This window comes from Nicotiana sylvestris, chromosome 4, assembly GCF_000393655.2.
Source record: "Nicotiana sylvestris chromosome 4, ASM39365v2, whole genome shotgun sequence".
In the NCBI taxonomy this organism is placed as follows: Eukaryota; Viridiplantae; Streptophyta; class Magnoliopsida; order Solanales; family Solanaceae; genus Nicotiana; species Nicotiana sylvestris.
Window position 1 is genome coordinate 83,986,517 of NC_091060.1, and position 26,950 is coordinate 84,013,466.

The window sequence follows — 26,950 nt, forward strand, 5'->3', positions numbered from 1 at the left end:
CTTAGGGACATACTTAGATGTGCTTGAATACCATTTTACAGGAATGAAAACATAGATATCCTTAACTGCTAAGAGTAGAAACACTTATGAAATAGCATTACATTTGCGTATCATTACTTAGATCATGTCAAAAGAAAGAAGGGATACACTTAACATACATGTATGATCTCTTCCTTATTACTCAACAAAGCTAAAAGCAACTTCTTGCATCTACAACAAGTAAAATGATATTGTTGTTAACATATAATGTTGTACCATCGTATTTGGCTAGTCGTATGACTTAAGGAAAATCGAGCAGCAACTCCCCTATTTTTAATACATCCCAAAGACCACTAAGGTCATCAATAGCCCAACAACAACAACTATAACCAATAATAGTAACAACAATAATATAATCCAAAATGAGTTTCTCCAACTATCTTAACAATTATATTGAGCGGCAAACTCGTTTTTACTCATAACAAGATATAAATTGAATCCAACTCTTATTCCATAAATTATTTAAAACCTTCAAAACATCATACTTATATGTACCACATTATTTCTACTTTAAAATATCCACATAATGCCTTCCAAAACAGCCCATACATCTAGAACCTTAATTTTTATCATCAATCACTTGTTTTTCATATTTTCTTCTTCAATCAACTTAATTAACACCTAGGAAAGCATAACAACAACAGCCACAACATTGTCAAATTATTTCTCACAATTTCCAGCCACCAAAAACCATATATTTAGCCACAAAATAGTCCAACCAATAAGACAACCATATCCCATGTTCCTTCAAGTGCATCTTATGGGTTTTCACTCAAACAACACAACCAACACAAGATTAACCTTTGTCACAATCAAGAAGATGTTATACATACCATGGACAACAGCTACAACTCTAAACCCCATCTCAACTTATCTCATATTAGCCCTCAATCACACCACAATACCATAGAAGCATTCTCTTGTAGTCTTTAACATCTTTGATGATGATTTGAGTTGTTGTTTCCTTGAGTTTGGTTCTTGTGATCTTGAGATATGTTAGGGATGATTTTTGAGATCTTGAGATTGGTTTTGTGTGAGTAACATCTGTATTGTTGACGAGATATAAGTGCGATGATCTGGCCGGTCGTCCTAAGAATTTAACGCCCCGATCCCCTATTAACTACTTTTCCCGTGTTTATTTCTTCTATTTTGATTTGTCGGGATGTTCGGTTTCGAGTTTCGGAAAGTTTTGGACACTTAGTCCCTAAATGAGAGCTTAAGTGTTGGAGAGTTGACCGTAATCGGAACAGTGTGAAGATAGCCTCGGAATGGAAATCTGATGGTACTATTAGCTCCGTTAGGTATTTTTGGCTTAGGGGCATGTTCGGATTGTGTTTTGGAGGTCTGTAGCTAATTTAAGATTGAAATGCCGAAAGGTCGAATTTTGAAGTTTCCGGTCCGATAGTGAGATTTTAATTCGATGGACGGAATGGAATTCTGGAAGTTGGAGTAGCTCCGTAGTGTTGAATGTGACGTGTGTGCAAAATTTCAGGTTATTCGGATGAGGTTTGATAGACTTTTTGATCGAAAGCGTATTTTTAGTGTTTTTGGGATTTCTAGGCTTGAATCCGATGAAAAATATGTGTTTTGATGTTGTTTTGAGCGTTCCGAAGTTTGGAACAAGTTTGAATGAAGTTATGGTATATATAGGTAGGTTTGGTTGAGGTCCTGGGGGCCTCGAGATGATTTCAGATGGTTGACGGAAGGATTTTGGAGTTTTGAAGTTGCAACTTCAACTGTTTTCTATTATAACCGCACCTGCGAGTGTGGGACCGCAGGTGCGGAGCCGCAGAAGCGGCGGATCTACCATAAATGTTGAAATGGGGAAGTTTAGCATGGACCGCAGAAGCGGTAGGATTTCTGCAGGAGCGATACCGCAGCTACGGACGGGGAGTCGCAGATGCGGAAGATGGCTTTAAGTGAGAAGTTGCAGATGTGACCCTTGTTCTGCAAAAGCGAGACCACAGAAGTGGTCCCAGGACTGCAGATGCGGTAACAACTGGGCAGAAATAGGAAATTTCGAGGGTTTAGTTTCAAAAGTTGGAAATTCGATTTGGAGCTTGGGAGAGGGCAATTTTGAGAGGAAATTGAAGAGAGGATCATTGGGTAACAATTATTTAACCCTTTCTAGTTATATTCCATCAATCTATAGTTAGTTTCATCATTTAAATTCGGATTAGAGATGAAAATTGGGGAAAAGTTGGAAGAAAGTTCTTAGTGCTAGAATTCGACTTTTGATTGGGAATTTGACCTTAGATTTGGATAATTTTGGTATGCATGAACTCATGAGAGTATGAGGATTCTGAAAATATAAATTTTACCCGATTCCGAGAATTGTGCCCGAGTGGCATTTTTGTCATTTTACCTAATTTCTAATATTAGCTTAGAATTTCTATGTATAATTAGTTACTTGAAGTGTTATTTACGTTATGCAATTGAATTGAATAAATTTGGATCATTTGGAGTCGAGTACTCATGGCAAGAGCATGATTTCAGATTGATTATTGAGCGGATTCGAGGTAAGTGGCTTGTCTAACCTTGTGTGAGGGACCTTCCCCTTAAGATTTGGTAATGGTAATTGAGATGCCTTGTAAATAAGGTGATGAGTGCGTACTTACGCTAATTGTTGGAAATACGGTTTTCATTAAGTAATTACTAGTATGTTTCCTTTTCTGTTTTCATTACTTGCACTATTAAGCCCGTTGTTAGCTAGGAAAGCATGCCTAAGTGACTTAATTGTTTTACTTGCTCACACTGCCTTACCTGAATTCTGTGCAGCATGCTAGGCTAGAATTACTTGTTGCCTTAATATGAAATTGCCATTTCTAAATATTTTCCTGTTATTGCTATGTATTTACATTGGGACTACAAATGTAGGATTCCGGTAGATCCCCCTACACAGTTATATGGAACTACGGGAATGCACTCGGTAGATTCCCCCAGTACTGGGTATTTACATTTGCGACTACGGAATGGGATTTCGGTAGATCCCTGCGTAATATGAGTTGGACTACGGGACGGGATCCCGGGAGATCCATTGGATTTGTATATTTGGGACTACAGGACTGTATCCTAGGAGATCCCCGATTGTTACTTTGGTGCTGAACCATATTTCTTTCTGTGTTTACCTTGTCTTTGTAATAATTGTTGCTGCCCGTTATATCTTGTGTTACTTTTATTGTTGTACTTAATTATACTGTTCAGTTCTACACTATTAAACTTTATATTTTATTTAACCTCAGTAGGGCCCTGACCTTCCTCGTCACTACCCGACCGAGGTTAGGCTTGGCACTTACTAAGTACCGTTGTGGTGTACTCATGCCCTTGCTACACATGTTTTTCATATGCAGATCCAGGTACCTTGACTCAGACTTACCATCCTTGAGGCGAGGCGACCCTTCGGAGACTTCGAGGTATATCTGCCACGTCCGCAAATCGAGTAGTCTCTCTCTATTCTCTCTTGTAGTTACAACCCTTCTATATTTACTTGTTTTAAACTATTCTGGAGTTAGAGCACTATGTAATATCCTTAGCTTGTGATTCATGCGTTTCCGGGTCTTGGAAGTATGTATCAGTTTGAGAGTTAAATATTGTGTATGCCGAGCGACACTTTTAAACACTGTTTTATTACGTTAATTCTGTTTTAAATCGTTTAATTTCTGCAATTTGTTTTATCTTCTGCAACTTAGGCTTACCTAGTCGTAGAGTCTAGGTGCCGTCACAATGGTTCATGGAGGGCGAACCAGGGTCATGACAAGTTGGTATCAGAGCTCTAGGTTCATAGGAGTCACGGATCACAAGTCGGTTTATTAGAGTCTCAGTGATCGGTATAGAGACGTCTGTACTTATCTAAGAGAGGCTATGTAACTGTTAGGAAAGTTTCACTTTATTTGATTTCCTAGTCGTGTGAGATTTTGATATCACAATTCTAAACTTTTGTCTTCTATTCTCTCACATATGGTGAGGACACATGCTACCCGAGATGATAAGGCACCCGCTCCCCCAACTGTAGCCATCAGAAGCTGGGGCCGGGGTAGAGGCCGAGGACGCACACGTGGTGCAGCCAGAGCACATGCGTGAACTGCCACCAATGTACCACCAGAAGTTCCAGCCGAAGTCCAGGCACCTGATACGCCTGCTGCTACTACAACTCCAGCTCTTTAGGAGACTCTGGCACAGTTCATGAGCATGTACACCACTTTGGCTTAGGTAGGGTTGCTTCCCCTTGTTGCAGCTACGTCTCAGGCCGGGGGAGGAGCACAGACTCCCCCCGCCTGCACTCGTAAGCAGCGAGTGCATGTTGAGCAGTTCCCTAAGATTATTCTTGTACAACCCGCCATCCGAAATCAGCCCGAGGATAGAGCAGCGGCTTCCGAGGATGAGCAACTAAGGCTTGAGAGGTTCAATAAGTACAAACCTCCTATTTTCAGTGGTCTAGCATCAGATGATGCTCTAGGATTTCTAGATGAGTGCTACCGCATTCTCTGTACCATGGGTATATCAGGATCGAGCGGGGTTTCCTTCACTACTTTCTAGCTTTGAGGAGCCGCTTATAAGTGGTGGCACACCTATGAGTTAGACAGTCCGGATGAGGCTGCTTCACTGACTTGCACTCAGTTTTCAGATCTGTTCCTGAGAGAGTATGTTCCTCAGAGCCTCAGGGATGCATGCCACGCAGAGTTTGAGCAATTACGCCAGGGTGCAATAACTGTCTCAGAGTATGCTATCCATTACACCAGTTTGGCTAGGCATGCACCAGCCTTTATTTCTACTGTTCGCGAGAGGGTTCGACGGTTTATTGAGGGCCTTATTCCCAGCATTAGGTCTAGCATGGCTCGTGAGTTGGAGATGGATATTTCTTATCAGCAGGTGGTGAGCATTGCTAGGAGGATTGAGGGTATGCATGCTAGGGAAAGAGAGGAGAGGGATGCCAAGAGGTCTCGAGAGTCGGGCCATTTCTCTGGTGCCCGTGCCCCAGCAGCAGGTCATCATGGTAAGGGTTATATAAGTCACCCTATTCATTCAGCTCTTCCAGTAGCCAGTGGTATTCCAGCTTCTCCTAGACCTTAGGAGCCTTATTATGCACTGCCGGTATCTAGCGCGCCTCCTGCACAGGGTGCTTTTAGAGGTCAGTCCAGCAGGCCTGGCCCGAGCCAGTCAGAGCCACCATGTCCTCCCAGAGTTTGTTTTGAGTGTGGTGACACATACCATATGGTGAGGGATTGTCCTAGACTTGGGAGGGGTGCACCTCTACAGACTTCTTAGCCACAACGTGCACCGTAGAGTTCTTAGGACATGGTTACAGCTCCATTTGCTACCCCGCCTGCTCAGCTAGCCTGAGGTGGAGGTCAGGAAGGTACAGGTTGCCCTAGAGGGGGAGGCGAGGCCATAAACTATGCCCTTCCTACCCATATCGAGGTTGTTGCCTCCGATTCTGTCATCACAAGTATTATATTGTTTTTTCATAGAGATGCATCGGTTCTATTCGATCCAGGCTCTACTTACTCTTATGTGTCTTCTTATTTTGCTCATCATTTGGGTGTACCTCGGGATTCTTTGAGTTCCCCTGTTTATGTTTCTACTCCTGTGGGAGATTCTCTTATTGTGGACCACATTTATCGGTCGTGTTTGGTTTATCTTAGTGGTTTTGAGACCGGAGCCAATTTATTGTTGCATGGTAGATTTTGACATTATCTTGGGCATGGACTGGTTGTCGCCCCATTATGCTATTGTTGATTGTCACACCAAAACCGTGATGCTGGCCATGCCATGTGTACCACCTGTTGAGTGGAGGGGTACTTTAGATCACACTCCCGGTAGAGTTATTTCTTTTCTTAAAGCTCAGTGTATGTTTGAGAAGGGGTGTGACACATATTTAGCTTATGTGAGAGATGTCAGTATTGATACCCCTTCAGTTGATTCAGTTCCAGTAGTACGGGATTTTCCCGATGTGTTTCCAGCTGATCTCCTAGGCATGACGCCTGATAGAGATATCGATTTTGGCATTGATCTGTTGCCGGGCACTCAGCCCATTTCTATTCCTCTGTATCGTATGGTTCCTCCTGAGTTGAAGGTGTTGAAGGATCAGTTATAGGAATTGCTTGATAAGGGTTTTATTCAGCCTAGTGAATCAACTTGGGGTGCTCTTATCTTGTTTGTGAAGAAAAAAGATGGTTCTATGTGTATGTGTATTGATTATCGCCAGCTGAACAAGATTACAGTGAAGAACCGTTATCCTTTGCCTCGTATTGATGATCTGTTTGACCAGCTTTAGGGCGTACGAGAGTTTTCTAAGATTGACTTGCGCTCAGGTTACCATCAGTTGAAGATTCGAGAGCCAGATATTCTGAAGACTGCTTTTAGGACTCGGTATGGTCATTACGAGTTCCTTGTTATGTCATTTGGGCTGACAAATGCCCCAGCAACCTTTATGCATTTGATGCACAGTGTATTATGGCTGTGTCTTTACTCGTTTGTCATTATTTTTATTGACGATATTCTGGTGTATTCCTGGAGTCGGGAAGATCATGAGCAACACCTGAGGACTGTGCTTCAGACTCTGATAGAAAAGAAGTTATACACTAAGTTCTCGAAATGTGAGTTTTGGTTGGATTCAGTGGCATTACTAGGCCACGTGGTGTCGAGTGAGGGTATTCAGGTGGATCCGAAGAAAATAGAGGTCGTGTAGAGTTGGCCTAGACCATCTTCAGCTACAGAGATCCACAGTTTCCTTGGCTTGGTGGGTTACTACCGCTGTTTTATTGAGGGGTTTTCATCGATTGCAGCCCCTATGACCAGACTGACCCAGAAGGGTGCTCCATTCCAGTGGACGGAGGAGCGTGAGGCAAGCTTTCAGAAGCTCAAGATAGCTTTGACTACAGCCCCAATTTTGATATTGCCTACAGGTTCGGGGTCTTATATAGTTTATTGTGATGCCTCGAGGATTGGCCTTGGAGCGATGTTGATGTAGGATGGTAGAGTGATTGCCTACTCGTCCAGACAATTGAAGGTACATGAGAAGAATTATCTGGTGCACGACCTTGAGTTAGCTGCCATTGTTCACGCCCTGAAGATTTGGCGCCATTATTTATACGGTGTGCCTTGTGAGATTTATGCTGACCATCGGAGCTTGCAGCACCTGTTCAAGCAAAAGGATCTAAATTTGCACTAGAGGAGATGGTTAGAGTTGTTGAAGGATTATGATATCACTATTTTGTATCACCCGGGCAAGGCCAATGTGGTGGCCAATGCCTTGAGTCGTCGGGCAGAGAGTTTGGGGAGTTTGGCTTATTTACCAGCATCGGAGAGACCTATGGCGATGTATGTTCAGGCCCTAGCCAGCCAGTTTGTGAGAGTGGATTTTTCGGAACCCAGTCGGGTTCTAGCTTGCGTGGTTTCTTGGTCTTCCTTAAGGACAAGGTTTATCACAGTGATGCCAGAGATGTGATTATTGGTGATGATTGGGTATTGGGGATGCATGGTCGGATTTGTGTACCCAATGTTGATGGGCTTCGGGAGTTGATTCTGGAGGAGGCCCATAGCTCACGGTATTCCATTCATCCGGGTGCCGCGAAGATGTATCAGGATTTGAGGTAGCACTACTGGTGGAGGAGGATGAAGAAACATATAGTTGGATTTGTAGCTAGGTGCCTCAACTGTGAGCGGGTGAAGTATGAGCACCAGAGACCGGGTGGATTGCTTCAGTAGATAGAGATTCTGTTGGCCCAAGTAAAGGATAGTTTTGAAGACTGACAAAGGAACTCAGGATGAACCAGGTCCATCCCTCAGGTGCACAAAAATGGGCAGATTCGAGCATGTGGGTTGCACGTGAAGGAGATAAGCTTAACTTGATGTATTTAATATTTTCTGATCGAAAAGGTTGCATAATTGATAAGGAGAAGGAATCTTTAATCAAAGAGAACACTATCCAAGACAGGGAAGGATTTAGAAGTTGAAATCAACTAGAACTCTTCCACCAAGGAAGAGTTGCATCAGAACTCTAGTTATTTCTTCATCTACTAACTCTATAAATTGCAGGATGTTCTCACATTACATGTGTTACACAAAAACGCAGAAGTTAAACATGAATTGAGAGCAAAATAGAAAGGAGTTTTGCAAGCAGTTCGTGTGTAATTCAAGTGTGCAAACCTGAAGCTACATGAACAAGATTGAAGAACCAGCTCCATAAAGAATTTTATGTGTCTTTCTTTATTTCTAGTTCAATTGTAGTAGGTATTTTCATATTGTACTTTTCAGCTTTTTTCTATAAGCAATTGTAATAGGTACTTTGAGTATTCAAGTTAGAGTTAACTTGAAGTTGTCGCAACAGTTAGAGGCTGGTTGCTACAACGGGATAAGAGGTAATCTTTAGGTTTACAAAGAGTTTTGTAAATGCTGTTTTGGCTTAGTGATTTAGTGAAGTGTTGGGGAAAATCCTACTTAGTAGTAGGTCGTGGTTTGTTCACCTTTTGAGCCGGGTGTTTTTCCACGAAAAAATACTTGTGTTCTATACTTTCTATATTTATTATTCCGCAACAGTAGTAGTTGGAACATATAAAAGAACCAGGTCCTTCCATAAATAGTTTAAGCAAAAAATTGGTCACCACATAAATCACCCCCCCTTCTTGTGTGGTATTGACGTATAAAACATCAATTGGTATCAGAGCGGGTTATCCTTGAAGAGGCTAACACCTTAGGAAAAGATCAAAATGAGTGCACCACCTGGGAACTGGGAAGGGCAATCCATTGTTAGGCCTCCGCTCTTTAATGGTCAGTACTATTCTTGGTGGAAGAACAAGATGAGAGATCACATTATAGGAGAAGACTATGAACTCTAGGATATAGTCACAGATGGCCCTCTAGCAACTTCAAAGGAGAATGCTGAAGGAGAGAATGTGGCAAAGATAAGAGCTAACTACACTGCTGAAGATTTGAAGAAATGAGAGAAGAATGCTAAGGCCAAGAAATGGCTTATGTGTGGACTGGGTATAGACGAGTACAGTAGAATTCAAAGTTGTATCACTGCTAAGGAAATCTGGGATACTTTGCAAGTGGCTCATCAAGGAACACCTCAAGTGAAGAGGTATAGAGGAACACTGCTGTATTCTCAATATGAGAATTTCACCATAGAGGAAGGGGAAACTATCCAGGAGATGTATACAAGGTTCACCACACTGACAAATGAACTTAAGTTTCTTGGAAGGGTTATTCTTGAAGAGGACAAAGTTGAGAAAATTTTGACAAGGGTTCTACCAGTCACTTGGGAAAGCAAAATCACTGCCATTCAGGAATCAAAGAATATTGCCACTCCTATGTTGGATTAGCTAATTGGAAATCTCACTGCCTATGAACTTAGAAGGCAAGCCATGAAGATGGATGCACCCAAGAAGGAAAGGATCCTAGCATTCAGAATCACTGAAGGTGCTGATCTAGAGGAGGATGAAATGACCATGATCACAAAGGACTTCAAGAAGTACCTAATGAGAGGAAAGGGTCCTTCAAGAAGTGCAAGCTACAACAAACCAATGGTTCCTGAAAAACAAACCAATGAGGGGTGTTACAAGTGTGGGAAGACTGATCACCACATCAAAAATTGCCCTTAATGGGAAATTGAATGGAAGAAGGAAATAGCTGAAAGAAGGAACAAGTTCAACACAAGAAGAACAAAGGATCAACAAAGGCTATGGTTGCTGCCTGGGGAGAAAGCTCAGATGAGGACTCAAAGGGTAAATATGGAGATGAACAAGCACTTATGGCAATTGGAGAATTCGATGAGGAATCTGAGGTAAGTATAATTCATCTCAAAGACAAGATTAAGTTTTTGTCTAAATAATGGCTATCTGAGTTACTCCTGGATTTCATTTATGAATCTGAGGATCTAAAAAATGAAAAGGAACAACTGTCTAAGGAGTGTGTGATTTTGAAAGCTAAGTGCAAAAATTTGGAACTTAGGGCTAGTGAAAGTGAAAGTAAAAATGTTGAGTTAAAGAATCAGGTTCATGAACTTGACACCACTATCCTAGAGCTTAGATCTAAAAATCTAAAATTGAAATTAGGAACTGGTAAAAAGAAAGCTGATCGCACACAACTCGCTTTAGAAGAAAATGTAGGAAAAATGAAAGATGAGTTGTACAAAAGAGATGAGCAGATAAGAGTCCTTAAGGAGGATCTAAACAGGGTTAAGCACAAGCTAGACAGAACCTGTAAATGGAACAGGTCCTCCGATGCACTTTCATGGCTATACGAACACCATAGTAGCAACAAGAGATGACTTGGCTACAGGACCCCTGCACCTAAGTGGAATCTCAAAAGCAAGTACCTCACACTTCCTAAGAACAAAATTTGCACACACTGTGGTAAAATTGGTCACTATAAAAGTGAATGTATTACAAAAGAAAAGGCTAGTCAAAAGAATAAAGAATTTGTTCAAGGGAAAAATAGGCTGCCAGATTGGGCTAAAAAGAATCTGATTCACCATTTTGCCTATACAAAGGGACCCAAACTAGTTTGGGTTCCTAAAGACTAACCTTTGATTTCCTTTTGGGGGTCCAAGTAAAGGGGAGCAGCCAAATATGGTACATGGATAGTGGCTGCTCAAAGCATTTGACAGGAAGCAAAAACCAGTTCCTTTCACTTGAGGACCTCAAAGGAGGTAATGTCTCCTTTGGAAATGGGAAGAAAGGTGAGATCATTGGGTTGGAAAGGTAGGTAAGACTGATTCTCACTCTATTGAGAATGTCTACTTGATAGATTGCCTCAAGTATAGTCTAATCAGTATATCACAATTATGTGATAGAGGTAACTTGGTAGCATTCACCTCTACAAAATGTTTTGCTATTGATCTTACCACTGACAGGATTGTTTTGCAGGGAAAAAAGAGTAAACAATATATACATTGTAGATTTGTCCACATTTTCAGAAAATGAACTCACTTGCTTAAGTATGTGGGACAATGATCCCCTCCTTTGGCACAAGAGACTTGGACATGCAAGTCTGAGTCAACTCAAGAAATTAGTCTCCAAGGAACTGGTGATAGGGCTGCCTAACATCAAGTTCAAGGAAGACAAAGTTTGTAAGGCTTGTGCAAGGGGAAAGCAGGTAAAATGCTCTTTTAAATGCAAGAAAGTTGCAAGCACCACCAGAACGATGGAACTGGTCTATATGGATCTCTATAGTCCAATGAGAACATCAAGCAGAGGTGGTAAAAGATATGTGATGGTGCTTGTTGATGATTACTCTAGATTTTCTTAGACATTGTTTTTAACATCTAAAGATGAAGCATTTGACATGTTTACTTCTTTTATTAGAAAAACTCAGAAATAACTAGGTAATCAGCTTGTATCAATTAGGTCTGATCATGGAACTAAATTTGAAAATGCTAAGTTTGCTGAATTTTTGCATTCTACATAGTTGCATGACTAGACCTCTTGTTAAGAAGATTCTCTATGAGTCACTTAAAATGAGAAAGCTAAATATATCCCATATTAGGTCATTTAGATGCAAGTTCTTTGTGCACAATAATGGCAAAGACTCCCTAGGTAAGTATGATCCTAGAAGTGATGAGGGAGTATTCTCGGGATATTCTTCACATAGTAAAGATTATAAGATATACAGTAAAAGAACTATATGTGTAGAAAAAAATGTATATGTTATTTTTTTTTAAAAAGAAGCTAACATTCTTTTTGAGAGGCAGGAACAAGATATTGAAGTGATTGGGATGATAAGAATTCAAATGGTGACATCATAGTCCAGCCTGAAGATGCATCGCAGGAAGAAACAGGTGATGAAACAAGTCATTCCACCTAGGGCAACATGATAGGGCGAACTGACTAGAGAGGAACTGATCCTCAAACCTCGAGGGAACCTGTCCATAAACCTATTCCTCAGTAACAAAAACAGGAAGGAACATCCAAAGAAATTGACACTCCTATTGTAACATCCACGGAATTGGATATAAATGAATCTGGTTCATCTGTTGATCAGAAGTTGTATTGGGGAATGATTGGTTCTCTTTTGTATCTTACTGCTAGCAGACCTGACATTGTTTTCAGTGTAGGGCTTTGTGCTCGATTTCAAGCAAATCCAAAGAAATCCCACTTGGCTACTGTCAAGAGAATATTAAGATACTTGAAAGGCACTACTGACCTTTGCCTTTGGTATCCAAAAGGTAGTAACTTTAACCTGGTGGGATATGCTGATGCTGACTATGCAGGTTTTCTTGTGGATAGGAAGAGCATCTCAGGTATGGCAGACTTCCTTGGTTCATGTCTTGTGTCATGGGCTACTAAAAAGCAAAATTCAACGGCCTTATCCACTGCTGAAGCTGAGTATGTTGTTGTTGCTTCCTATTGTGCTCAATTACTGTGAATCAAACAGTACTTGATGGATTCTGGAATTGATGTTGGTTGCATCCCTATTTTTTTGTGATAACACTAGTGCTATTAGTATGATAAAGAAACCGGTTCATCATAAGAGAACTAAGCACATAGATGTTAGGAACCATTTTTTTGAGGGACAACTATGAGAAAAGCTTGATCACCGTGGATTTTTGTGCTAGTGACAAGCAAATTGCTGACATCTTCTCAAAATCCTTAAGTGGAGATCACTTTGAGAGGAACACGTTGGAATTAGGAATGATTAAGATCACCTAAAAGGACTAGTTCAAGGTTAAACGAAAAAAAATGAAAAAAAAATATTTGGTTAGAAAGTGTGTAAATTGTGTATAATTAGATTAAATCTTGCTCAGTCTCATACTATCCATAGTATACTTTTGTTCCTTGTGTTAAAATGACTCATTAATCTCTAATGATATTTTCTCAATTTTTGCAAATTTAGACTTACACAAGAAAATTATCAGTGAAGAACCTGGTTCATCAAGATAACACGGTATGTTTTCTACACTCTGCAATGTAAAATAACTATATTTGGATCATGAGAAGAGTCCTACCAAATACCAAAGTTCTTTTGAACTTATCCGTTACAAGTGAACCAGTTACGTTCAAGACTCCTGACCGTATTAAACTACCTAGATTCTTTTAAATCTACTACTCAGGGGGAAGAAACTGGCTCTTCCGAAACTGAACAAGTATCTTCTGATCCTAAAGTTTCTCCTGAGACAATTTCTAAAGTTGCTGCAAATTTGGAAAATAGATTTGTAGGATCTATAGTAGGTGTTGAGACTACAGAATCTGGAGAAGTTGGTGGTAAAAATGAAAAAAAAGGAGAGAAAGGGTGCTAGAAGTACTGTGAGGGGAAAGAGGACAAGAGTGGTTGATTCTTCACCCACTTCTGTGAGTTTAACCAAAAGCGCAGATGCAATGGTTGTTTGGGGAGATGAACCTGGTTCATCTGTAGAGGAAACCCTCATAGACCTGCTGAAGAAAGTGACTGAAAACTATAATCCAGCTTCTTGATAGAGTTATCAATGGCACCAAAACTCATACCATTCCCTATGGCTTCATTCTCACAACTATGCTTGTACATTCAATGTACCTATGAAAAAGTGGGAGGTTAGTACAAACATGGATCATTTTTGGGTTAATACTCTGCTTTCTTACGATCATGAAGTTAATGTCACTCCTAAAGAATCTAGTTAATCCAAAAAGGTACCAGTGAACAGCAAGTCCAGAGCCTTGGTGCAAGAAAGTGGACAAGGAATGCTAAGATTGAAAGGCCGAAGAAGAGGTTGGTTGAGGTGGAGACCAAGAGAGATGCTCTCAAAACTGAGCTGGCAAGAGAAAAAGAGAAGAATGATGGCATTCTTCAAGGTATGCTGAAACGCCTCCAAGTCAAAAACCAAGCACCTAGTTCTTCCCATCCTTAAGCCTCCTAGCCTAATGTAGATAAACCAGTGACCCAGTTCGGGACTTTTTGTTTCTCTTGCTCATGTTTTTAGTATTTTTATTTCTTTTTATGCTTTGTGGTAGAATCTTATCAATCATCAATAAAATTCACTGTTTTTGTTCTAACTATTTGTTCATATTTCTTTGATGGTTAAAATTCGTAGCTTGATCTATGATAATTAATCCATGATTGCATTTAAAGTATCCCCAGAGGCCATGAGTAAGATTTAAAATCTAGTTATCTCACATTTTCATGCAACTTTTCGATGATGCCAAAAGGGGGAAAATGTTATGCTTTAAACAAGTGATGTTTACACTTTGAACATTGATGTTTATAACCTAATGTACCTGGTCCTTGATGATAAGTGATAAAAAGGAAAAATGTTTCTAACATTGTGTTGATGTTGAGCTTAGTTGAAACAGGGCCTAAGCTTATGAAAAGCACAGAGTTTTTCATCATCAAAAAGGGAGAATTTGTTGGTCCAAGTAAAGGTTAGTTTTGAAGTCTGACAAAGGAACTCAGGATGAACCAGGTCCATCCCTCAGGTGTATTTAATATCTCCTGATCGAAAAGGTTTTATAATTAATAAGGAGAAGGACTCCTTAATCAAAGAGAACACTATCTAAGATAGGGAAGGAGTTAGAAGTTGAAATCAACTAGAACTCTTCCACCAAGGAAGAGTTGCATCAGAACTCTAGTTATTTCTTCATCTACTCACTCTATAAATTGCAGGATGTTCTCACATTAGATGTGTTGCACAAAAATGCAGAAGTTAGACGTGAATTGAGAGAAAAATAGCAAGGCTTTTTGCAAGCAGTTCGTGTGTAATTCAAGTGTGCAAACCTGAAGCTACATGAACCAGATTGAAGAACCAGCTCCATAAAGAGTTTTATGTGTCTTTCTTTATTTCTAGTTCAATTGTATTAGGTATTTTCATATTGTACTTTTCAGCTTTATCTAGAAGCAATTGTAATAGGTACTTTGAGTATTCAAGTTAGAGTTAACTTGAAGTTGTCACAACAGTTAGAGGTTGGTTGCTACAACGAGATTAGAGGTAATCCTTAGGTTTACAAAGAGTTTTGTAAATGCTGTTTTGGTTTAGTGATTTAGTGAAGTGTTGGGGAAAATCCTACTAAGTAGTAGGTCATGATTTTTCCACTTTTTGAGCCGGGTGTTTTCCAAGTAAAAATACTTGTGTTCCTTACTTTCTATATTTATTATTCCGCAACAGTAGTAGTTGGAACACATAGAAGAACCAAGTCCTTCGATAAATAGTTTAAGCGAAAAATTGGTCACCACACAAATCACCCCCCCCCCTCTTGTGTGGTATTGACGTATAAAACATCGGATTCCGGAGTGGAAGTGGGAGCGAATCACCATGGACTTTTTATTTAGGATCCCATGGACTTTAAGAAAGTTCGATGCAATTTGGGTGATTGTGGATCAACTGACCAAGTACGCTCACTTCATTCTTGTGTGTACTACTTATTCTTCGGAGCAGTTTGCGGAGATCTATATCCGGGAGATTGTTTGCCTGCATGGTATTCCAGGTTCCATCATTTCAGATAGAGGTAGTCAATTTATATCACGATTCTAGAGAGTCGTCCAGCCTGATTGGGTACTCCATGCATTTGTGATTGAGTTTGGAGGGTCTTGGGATCAGTTCTTGCTATTGGCAGAGTTTGCCTACAACAACGACTATCAGTCCAATATTCAGATGGCGCCATACGAGGTTTTATATGGTAGGCATCCCCAGTGGGCTGGTTTGAACCGGGTGAGGCTAGATTATTGGGCACATACTTAGTTCAGGATGCTTTGGAGAAGGTTAAGGTGATTCAGGATAGACTCTGTACAGCGCAGTCCAGACAGAAGAGCTACACAGACTGGAAGGTTCGTGATGTTTCCTATATGGTTGGAGAGCGGGTTCTACTTTGGGTTTCGCCTATGAAGGGCGTTATGAGATTTGGGAAGAAAGGGAAGTTGAGTCCGAGGTTTATTGGCCCTTTTGAGATATTGAGGCGTGTTGGGGAGGTTGTTTATGAGCTTGCCTTACCTCCCAGCTTGGCAGGAGTTCATCCGGTATTTCATGTCTCGATGCTCCGGAGGTATCACGGCGATCCATTGCACGTGTTGGATTTCAGCTCGGTCCAGTTGGACAAGGATCTATCTTATGTTTAGGAGACAGTGGCAATATTGGACAGGCAGGTTAGAAAGCTGAGGCCAAAGAACATTGCATCGGTAAAGGTTCAGTGGCGAGGTCAGCCGGTCGAGGAGGCAACCTGTGAGACTGAGTAGGATATGCGCAATCGTTACCCTCTTCTTTTCACTACTTCAGGTATGTCTCTATGCTCGTTCGAGGACGAATGAATGTTTAAGTATAGGAGAATGTGACGATCCGGCCGGTCTTCCTAAGAATTTAATGCCCGGATCCCCTATTAACTGCTTTCCCCGTGTTTATTTTTGCTATTTTGATTTTTTGGGATGTTCGATTTTGAGTTTCGGAGAGTTTTGGGACATTTAGTCCCTAAATGAGAGCTTAAGTGTTGAAGAGTTGACCGTAATTGGAACATTGTGAAGACGACATATAATGGAAATCCGATGGTTCTGTTAGCTCTGTTGGGTGGTTTCGAGATTATGGGCGTGTTCGGATTATGTTTTGGATATCCGTAGCTAATTTAGGCTTGAAATGCCGAAAGGTCGAATTTTGAAGTTTCCAGTCCGATAGTGAGATTTTGATCCGAGGGTCGGAATGGAATTTCGGAAGTTGGAGTAGCTCCGTATTGTTGAATGTTATGTATGTGCAAAATTTCAGGTTATTCGGACGAGGTTTGAGAGACTTTTAGATCGAAAACGTATTTTTAGAGTTTTTAGGCTTGAATCCGATGAAAAATAGGTGTTTTGTTGTTGTTTTGAGCGTTCCGAAGGTTGGAGCAAGTTTGAATGAAGTTATGGGATATGTAAGTAGGTTTGGTTGAGGTCCCGGGGGCCTCGGGATGATTTCGGATGGTTGACGGAAGGATTTTGGAGTTTTGAAGTTGCAGCTTCAACTATTTTCTGTCATAACCGCACCTGCGAGTGTGGGACCGCAGGTGCGGAGCTATAGAAGTTGCGGATCTACCGTAGAAGTAGAAATGGGGAAGTTCAGCAGGGACCGCAGAAGCGGTAGGATTTCCGCAGGAGCGATACCGCATCTGCGGACTGGGAGTCGCAGATGGGGAAGATGGCTTTAAGTGAGAAGTCGCAGATGTGACCCTTGTTCCGCAAAAGCGAGACCGTAGATGCGGTCTCAGGACCGCATCTGTGGTAACAACTGGGCAAAAATAGGAAATTTTGAGGGTTTAGTTTCAAAAGTTGGAAATTCGATTTGAAGCTCAGGAGAGGCGATTTTGAGAGGAAATTGAAGAGGAGATCATTGGGTAATAATTCTTTAAACCTTTCTAGTTATATTCCATCAATCTATAGTTAGTTTCATCATTTAAATTCGGATTAGAGATGAAAATCGGGGAAAAGTTGGAAAAAAGTTCTTAGAGCTAGAATTTGACTTTTGATTGGGAATTTGACCTTAGATTTGGATAATTTTGGTATGCATAAACTCGTGACAGTAAGAGGATTCTGAAAATATAAATTTTACCCGATTCCAAGACGTGGGCCTGAGGGACGTTTTAGTTATTTTACCTAATTTCGCATATTAGCTTAGAATTTCTTTGTAGAATCAGTTACTTGAAGTGTTATTTACGTTATGCAATTTAATTGAATAGATTTGGGCCATTTGGAGTCGAGTACTTGTGGCAAGAGCGTGGTTTCATATTGATTATTGAGCCGATTCAAGGTAAGTGGCTTGTCTAACCTTGTGTGGGGGACCTTCCCCTTAGGATTTGGTATATTTGGTAATTGAGATGCCTTGTACGTAAGGTGATAAGTGTGTACTTGCGCTAATTGTTGCAAATCCGGTTTTCATTAAGTATTACTAGTATGTTTCCTTTCCTGTTTTAATTACTTGCACTATTAAGCTTGTTGTTAGCTTAGGAAAGCATGCCTAAGTGACTTAATTATTTTACTTGCTCACACTGCCTTATCTAAATTCTGTGCAGCATGCTATACTAGAATTACTTGTTGCCTTAATATGAAATTGCCATTTCTGAATATTTTCCTGTTACTGCTATGTATTTACATTAGGACTACGGATGTGGGATTCCGGTAGCTCCCCCTTGTCTGTTTATTTTGGGACTATGGATGTGGGATTCCGGTAGATCCCCCTGCACAGTTATATGGAACTACGGGAATGCACTTAGTAGATTCCCCCAGTACTGGGTATTTACATTTGGGACTACAGAACAGGAATTCGGTAGATCCCCGCACATTTGAGTTGGACTATGGGACGGGATCCCGGGAGATCCATTGGATCTGTATATTTGGGACTACAGGACGGTATCCTGGGAGATCCCCGATTGTTATTTTGGTGCTAAACCATATTTCTTTCAGTGTTTACCTTGTCTCTGTAATAATTGTTGTTGCCATTTATATCTTGTTACTTTTATTGCTGTACTTAATTATATTGTTATGTTCTACACGGTTCAACTTTATATTTTATTTAACTTCAGTAGGGCCCTGACCTTCCTCGTCACTACCCAACCGAGGTTAGGCTTGGCACTTACTGATTACCGTTGTGGTGTACTTATGCCTTTTCTGCACATGCTTTTCAAGTGCAGATCCAGGTACCTTGACTCAAACTTACCATCCTTGAGGTGAGGTGACCCTTCGGAGACTTCAAGGTATAACTGCCGCATCTGTAGACTGAGGAGTCTCTATTTATTCTCTCTTGTAGTTACAGCCCTTCTGTATTTACTTATTTTAGACTATTCTGGAGTTAGAGCACTATGTAATAGCCTTAGCTTGTGATTCATGGGTTTTCGGGTCTTGGAAGTATGTATCGGTTTGAGAGTTAAATATTGTGTATGCCGAGCGGCACTTTTAAATGCTGTTTTATTACTTTATTTCTATTTTAAATCATTTAATTTCCGCAATTTGGTTTATCTTCCACAACTTAGGCTTACCTAGTCGTAGAGACTAGGTGCCATAATGATGGTTCATGGAGGGTGAACCAGGGTCGTGACAATAAGGGGATAAGACCACCGCCTCAATTCTCCAAGCAGGTGGGTAAGTTGCCTGCTTGGCAGCTTGAGCAGTGCCACTTCGAACACTTATATCTCTCTACTCCGATATTTTATTGACAAATGGTTTGCACCATTGGAAACTAGACATATAGGGATTTAATTTCATAGAAATATCTCTTTGTAACTCTCAATATATTGGGAGAAAACTGCATCGCAACTTGGCCTATAAACCTGCCAGTTTCTCCGAAGTGCGGCAACGTGACTTGGTGACCCTACTTTAAAAATCCATATTTATCTACCCTGATATCGTATGAATAAATTGTTTGGACCATTGGAAACTATGTTCCATGACCGTAATTCTGTATTAGATATGTCCCAAAATGACATCATAAAGCTTACGAATTTTATTTCTAAAAATGGCTCTTTACAAGGCAAATCTTAACTCGATTTTTCAGTAAGTTAAATCCAATTTTTTCCAAACTTTATATTTTATATCCAAACATCATATATAGTCATATTATAACTTTACACTCATTCAAATCATGGTTAACAAGTCTCATATTCATTATACGTCACCTTAGGACGCACAGGGTGTAACACCAAACTTGTTGACTTTCGACAAAACATATCTTATTCAATTCGTTTAGCTTCTAAGCCTTCCAACCATCTTGGAACTTGTTATTAATTATCTTAAATTTTTGTAACTTTCACGGCAATATGATTAACTTACTTTATAAACTTTTCAAAGATGATTTTATTTCTAAGCTTACATCAATTGACTTACGACGTACTCTTACGTACGAAAACATGGGGTGTAACATCATTCCTCCCTTTGGAACATTCATCCTAGAATGTTGACTCATGCGCTTATCAGTCTCATAACCCATAGCTCTTACGAAATTTTAATATTGTTCTTGCCATCTAGGCAACTGTTTTGTGAATAAATCCAAAGGCCAGGGCATACCCCCCTTTTGGCCTCCTTCTCACACCACGATTTGTGGTTGGAATCCTTCCAATCTCATAACTAGTGCTACCTTCTATCATGTAGCCTGTATGATTCTGTCCTTGTATGTATGCATATGCGACTTTTCCATAACTACATTCAATCTCTTACCAACTATCTTTCTGGATGTAGGTATTGTTGTATTACGAATAAAATAGAATTTATGAGTTCGAATTATTACAACTGAGCTCTACCACACTATCTAGAGTAAGAAGAAAGAGTGGCAGTCCTAAATGCTGTATAACCTCCTACTTATAAATGTGGTTCACAAAACACCCATAAATAAGACTCTACTAGACATGACTTGTAGACTCCCTAGTATAGAACTGCTCTGATACCACTTTGTTATGTCCCAAACCTAGGGAGGCGTGGCTGGCACCTGGTGCCGTGCTAGCCCGAGCGAACCACTCTGTAACTCTTTTTTTTGTAACTATCATGGGCCAACATGGTCGCATCTTGTAATGTCCAACTGTAATTGGGTAAACACTGTATCAGCAAACCATTGTACTTAAAACATGAATATATATGGGCCGTCAAGGCCTCTAAGATACTGTAAAAATGAATCTATGTCTACAAAGCCTCTAAGATTATTCGACATCAAATGGGACAGGGACGCTACCTAATAATAAGTCTGTAGAAAAACTCTAACATGATGACTTATAGACTCAGCTGCACTCCGAATGAAGTGGAGTCTTGCCGATACTTCGTTGAATGCTAACCTTGTCTACTATGAAAGCTCGTCAAACTGATTACCTATACCTGCAAGCATGATTGCAGCGTCCATAACAAAAAGGACGTTAGTACGAATAATGTACCGAGTATGTAAGGCAGAACTGAAACATAATAATAATTCAACATTAATGAAAGAGATATAAGAATCACCTGAACTTCTGAAGTGCTACCGTATATGCATACTTATTATACTTATATATATATATATATATTAAATACTTCTGTTTGAGTATATTATCCATATCTTATGATACATGACTACCCAACTGATCAGTGGTAACTGCCCGACCGGTCGTAGCGCGGTGGTAAATATATGACTGCCAGACTAGTCGTAGCTCGGTGCTAAATGTGTAACTGCTCAATCGACCGTAGCTCGGTGATAAATAATGATACATAACTTCCCAACCAGTGGTAACTTCCTGACCGGCCTTAGCCCGGTATTTAATAATGACTGCCTGACCGGCCGTAGCACGGTGGTAAATAAAGATGCATGTCTGCCCAACCGGCCTTAGCATGATGGTAAATGAATATGAATGACTCCCCAACTGGCCGTAGCATGGTGGTAAGTGCATGAAGATGTATGTAACAATATATTATAAACATTAACATCTTTATCAAATACCTCAATTGGGACTTAGGGACATACTTAGACATGCTTGAATACCATTTTACAGGAATAAATAACATAGACATCCTTAACTGCTAAGAGTAGAAACACTTATGAAATAGCATTACGTTTACGTATCGTTACTTGTATCATGCCAAAAGAAAGAAGGGATAGCCTTAACATACCCATATGATCTCTTCCTTATTACTCAACCAAGCTCGAAACATCTTCTTGCACTACAACAAGTGAAATGATATTGCCAATGTCGTACCATCATATTTGGCCAGTCGTATGACTTAAGGAAAATCGAGCGGCAACTCCCCTATTTTTAATAAATCTCAAAAACCACTAAGGTTCATCAACAACTCAACAACAACAACTATAACCAACAATAACAAAAACAACTATATAATCCAATATAAGTTTCTTCGACTATCTTAACCATCATATTCAGTGGCAAGCTCGTTTTTACTCATAACAAGATATAAATTGAATCCAACTCTTATTCTATAAATTAGATTAAAACCTTCAAAACATCATACTTATACGTACCACATTATTTATAGTTTAAAACATCCACAAAATGCCTTCCAAAACAGCCTCATACATCTAGCACCTTAATTTTTATCATCAGTCACTTGTTTTTCATCTTTTCTTCTTCAATCAACTTAATTAACACCTAGGAAAGTTTAGCAATAGTAGCCACAATATTATCAAATTATTTCTCACAATTTTCAGCCACCACAAATTATATATTTTGCCACAAAACAGTCCAACCAAAAAGCCAACCATATCCCATGATCCTTCAAGTGCATCTTATGTTTTTTCACTCAAACAACATAACTAACACAAGATTAACCTTATTCACAATCAAGAAGATGTTATACATACCTTGGACAGAAGCTACATGTTACGCCCCGCAATATTACATCGATATTACGCTCAGTAGTATTATATTACGATGGTGTTATGTCTTGCAGTAATATATTACGATTAATGTTGCGTCCTGTGGTAATAAGTTATGACAGTTTTGCACCTTGTAGTATTATATTCCAGTGATGTTACGCTTTGCAGTAATAAATTACGACGATGTTGTACCCTCTAGTATTTTACGTTGAATTTGTCGTAAGGTAATTGACATTAGTCCAAGGAAAAGATTATTTGGGGATTATAAGGATTATGCTATTTCACAAGTGATTAGTAAATTCATGAAGGTGAAAGGGGGAACAAGTTTAAGAAAATGAATTTTTGTCAAAGTTTGGCATGTTGGGATAAAATACGGCCCGAGCTAAAATACTCGGTATTTATGAACTAGTGCCATACAAGGTACTACATGGGCATGATAGATGTACAAGGTATGTTAAAAGAGTGTAGTATTTAATTAAGTTAAGATAATTTTTAAATTATACGGGTAATTGATTAATTACCGGGTAACATGACATTACCCAGTTAGCCAATAAGTGGATAATTTTTGGATAAGACTTATAAAATAACAATGTGGCTGCCCCTCCAATTCCAAAATTGATGACTCCTAATTCTTTTGGTAAGGTGGCAAGACTTAAGTATTCATGCACCAACTTATCTCATTTTTTTAAGGCAAAAAAAGGGTCTTGGGTTTTGGAAGTTGATGATTTTGGTTCTTCTAACTTTTGTTAATTTTGAGACATTGTGATCTTAATTATGTTTTGTCCTTAGCACAGAAGAAATAGCAAGATACAAAATAATTTTGAGAAACATTCAGCAATTCTGTATAAGGGAGTTCCGGCTTAAATTTGAGCGCTTTTTAACATTTTGTAGAGGGAAAATGTTTGGTATTAGAAAGTCTTACCTTTGGGAAGACGATAGAGTGGGTTCATTACAATTATGGTACATGCGAGACATCCATTTTTTTGGTGAATCAATTTAGATGACAATTGATGGAAAGATTCTCTAAGTAGTTTGTATAACTATGGATACCTACACAAAGGAGTCTCTCAGGGCGTGGAGCCTTAGGTTCAGGTATGTTAAGGTTATCCTTTCTTTCTTTTGGCATGATTTAAATTATACTGAAAAAACGAGCAAACACACAGTCTTCTATAAGTTACTCTATTCATAGAAATAGTAGGGGTATCTATATTCTTAATTCCCCATAAGAATTATTATTATCTTCTGTTCATGGGTCTCAGAGATATACACAGTTGGAAAAGTTTATCCGGAAGGAATATCGAGATTATTATGCATTTTTCATCTATTTCACTCATTTATACATGTGCATTGATCAATGACCAGATGACTTTATATATGCGTATATATGTAAATATATGTATATGGGATATGGGAAAAGATTACGACGTTATATACGCACCACCACCTGATCAGCTAGTATATGATGATGATGTTGCCCACAGTAGCTGAAATATGATCCAAATGGCGTTATGTACGTGTATATATGTATGTATATGTATATGGGATATGGGAAAAGGTTACGGTGTTATATACGCACCACCACCTGATCAGCTGGTATATGTTGATGATATTGCCCACAGTGGCTGAGATGATATGATGGGATGCCCTCAGTGGCTTGATGATATTATGTACACCCATACCTATGCATGGCATGACATTTAAACGCACGTGCATGACGTTTATTTATGTGCCTTACATACTCAGTACATTTTTCATACTGACATCCCTTTTTCTTGGGGACGCTGCGTTTCATGCCCGCAGGTCCCTATAGCTAGGTAGAGAGCCCTCCAAGTAGGCTATCAGCTTAGGGGAAGATGTTGGTGCGCCCCATTTGCTTCAGAGTTGCTCGTTTGGTTAGTATGATTTAGACGTATATTGTTTGATATGGCGGGACTCTGTCCCGACCTTATGACATTTATGTACTCATAGAAGCTTGTAGACTTATGTCGTGTACGTGAAATTTTGTACAGCCTTGTCAGCCTATGTTTTGAGTTATAAATGATTATGTTGGCCCATTAGGCCCGTATGCCAATTGTATATGATGATGTAATAAGAAATATATGTTACGTTGGTACTCGGTTGAGTAAGGTACTGGGCGCCCGTCGCGGCCCATCGGTTTGGGTTGTGACAAAAGTGGTATCAGAGTAGTTCTGTCCTAGGGAGTCTACAAGCCGTGTCTAGTAGATTCTTGTCTATGGGTGTGTCGTGCACCACACTTATAAGCAGGAGGATACAGGGCATTTAGGATTGTCACTCTTTCTTCATACTCTAGATCGTGTGGTAGTACTCACTTATAAGAATTCAACTTCTGAAATTCTATTTTATTCGTAATAAAATGATGCTTAAATCAGGAAAGAAGGCTGGAAAGAGAGATAGTTGGAAGAGCTGAGTCAGAGGAATTGGATTTTTGTATAATGCCTACGATAAGTAAATGTGAGGTCTTTAGCAGATCATGGGTATACTGAAAGGGGTAAGCTTCCTGATAAGAAGCCATAAGGCAAGAATGCCTATCCATCTTTATGGTGAAAAATAACGAGAGATTAAGAAGATACATACAAGTTTCAACAAGTGAAAGAAGCAAGATGAACAAGGGTACGAGGCGCCCAAGTTAATGAAGGTTAACAGAGTTTATAATGAGGCAGAGGAACATAAGACTTTCGAGTTATATTCAACAGTAACAAAGGTATATACAATTGGTCGCACCCATTTCAAATATGCCCTATGGGTATTAACAAAAGTAGTATAAGAAGATATGATGGACACCTAGATGGTGCACTCTAAAATAGTGCAGCCAGATATGAGTACTACAAAGACATGCACTATAAGCTTTGAAGGGATAAATATTACCTTAGTGTGGCTCGTGTCCCTAGTAAAGCGAGAACGTTAAGCAACTTGAAAAGCCACTGGATGGAGCAAAGGAAAGATAAAAGCTAAAGAATGTCGTATTGAAGTTTTCACAAGAAAAGGGATATGCAGAAATATTAGCAGAGTAATGAGAAGAGAGGTAAGGAAGAATTATGAATAAGGTATGATACATGGATGAAAACGGTAGAGTGTTACAGAACCTATAGTCAAATGAAGGAAGAGACAAAAGGTGATGGGCCTTAAGACAACGAAAGAGTATAGGCCATAAGGTTATATCATCATTTCGAGAAATAAGTTCCTGACTCCAACGCGACTACCAGAGGGGAGAGTTAATCCCCAGAGTAATAGAAATCAGTATGGACTGGTAAACAAGATAAACTAAATATGAATTAGGGACTGAATGATTGGAAAGTACTCGACATCACGGGAATTTCAGATTTCATTCTGGCGGTAATAGAATGGACAACAGAAGAAGATCCATGATGAATTCAGAGAATGGTCATTTAGGGAGACATTTCCCTAAAGCAATCAATATGAGCAAAGTTGAGCTTAAGGGACTGTATGTGCCAGTTACACTAAGTGTCACCATCCGAGTGAGGAATTTTGTTATCCTTGGTACAGAAGGATTATCGCAAAGCGAGTAAGGGTCATTGATGATGTGAAAGGACAACAAAGACGAAAAGGAAAAACATCTGCATGCAGGTCCTCATAGCTCCAAGTCTTAGTACACCCCGTAAGGGGGGAATATGGAGTGATGTGGCATTAAACCAGAATTAAGTTATTCTAGTGACTATGGAATGGTAAAGGAAGAATGCGATAAATGAAAGAGGAATGATATGACACTTATCCAAATCTTACAGATACGCTACGATTCAAAAATATTCGTCAAGGAGAGGAAGTAAAGGTTCCTGCCCGAGCTATTATTAATAAATAAGGAGCCAGTGCGAGACGTAAGTTAAAACAAAGGAAATAACCCAAGAAAGATTATGAGGAATATTGATATGAGAATGGGCCAATGAGTAGTTAGTAATTGGATATGAAGATCCCAGTTATGGTTAAACATAAGGTTATAGACGAGTCATCAGATTGTGTGAGATAAACATAGTAGAACCCAACATGGAGAGTTCAGCCTCGAAGAATATCATTATAATACTTGAGATATATTCAAACAAGAGTCGGGGTAGTTAAAGATACCATATGAGTGTTACATGGATAAAAGAAAGTGCCACTAGGAAGGCAGTCAAAATATTAGTTCAGAAGCAACCATACAAGCACAAGGGCATGGAAGTAAGCAACTACAGATAATTACAGGCAAGTAAGGACATCAAAAAGGTCTGTAATAAGCTCATAGCTTTATGAGAATCAAAGGTTCACCCTAAGTACTATAACAAAAGACTAGCTGAGAAGATAAGAAGGAAGGCTTCAACCAAAGCACAACGACCTAAAGAGGAAATGGTCGTGGAACAACAATCTCGCAACAACATTGTAAGCATTCCAAAGGAAAATGGCACCTATCGTTGCTAATGAACGGGAAGTAAGAATTAAAAGTAATATTGAGATCACATGAGTTGTATGAAAACCCTGGTAAGTGTGGGCACTAAGATAAGCTAAGTATGGACGCAACAAGGGGCAGAAAGACCAGGAAAAGTAATTGCACATGATTAAAGAAAGTTGAGATGGAGCGAAAGAAATTATTCGATCAATGATCCAGAGTTGGTTACGTTATGAATGCACTTAAGGGTTCAGAGTTTTATACATGCAACATATACAGCCGTAGAAGACTTCGGTATAAGTTAAAATAAA

At 39.6% G+C, this 26,950-nt stretch overlaps 1 protein-coding gene across 1 annotated transcript; it reads left to right on the forward strand.

Moving 5' to 3' along the window:
- Positions 1-10,617: 10,617 nt before the first annotated feature.
- LOC138889783 (secreted RxLR effector protein 161-like) lies at positions 10,618-12,405 on the forward strand. Its single transcript, XM_070173119.1, has 3 exons — positions 10,618-10,742; positions 10,908-10,917; positions 11,938-12,405. Exons 1-3 carry the CDS (start codon positions 10,618-10,620, stop codon positions 12,403-12,405), a joined length of 603 nt encoding a protein of 200 aa, XP_070029220.1.
- The last annotated feature ends 14,545 nt before the right edge of the window (positions 12,406-26,950 follow it).

Bases quoted from the DNA above. Each gene is read 5' to 3' on its own strand.
- LOC138889783 (XM_070173119.1), top strand. From the start codon at position 10,618: ATGGATAGTGGCTGCTCAAAGCATTTGACAGGAAGCAAAAACCAGTTC.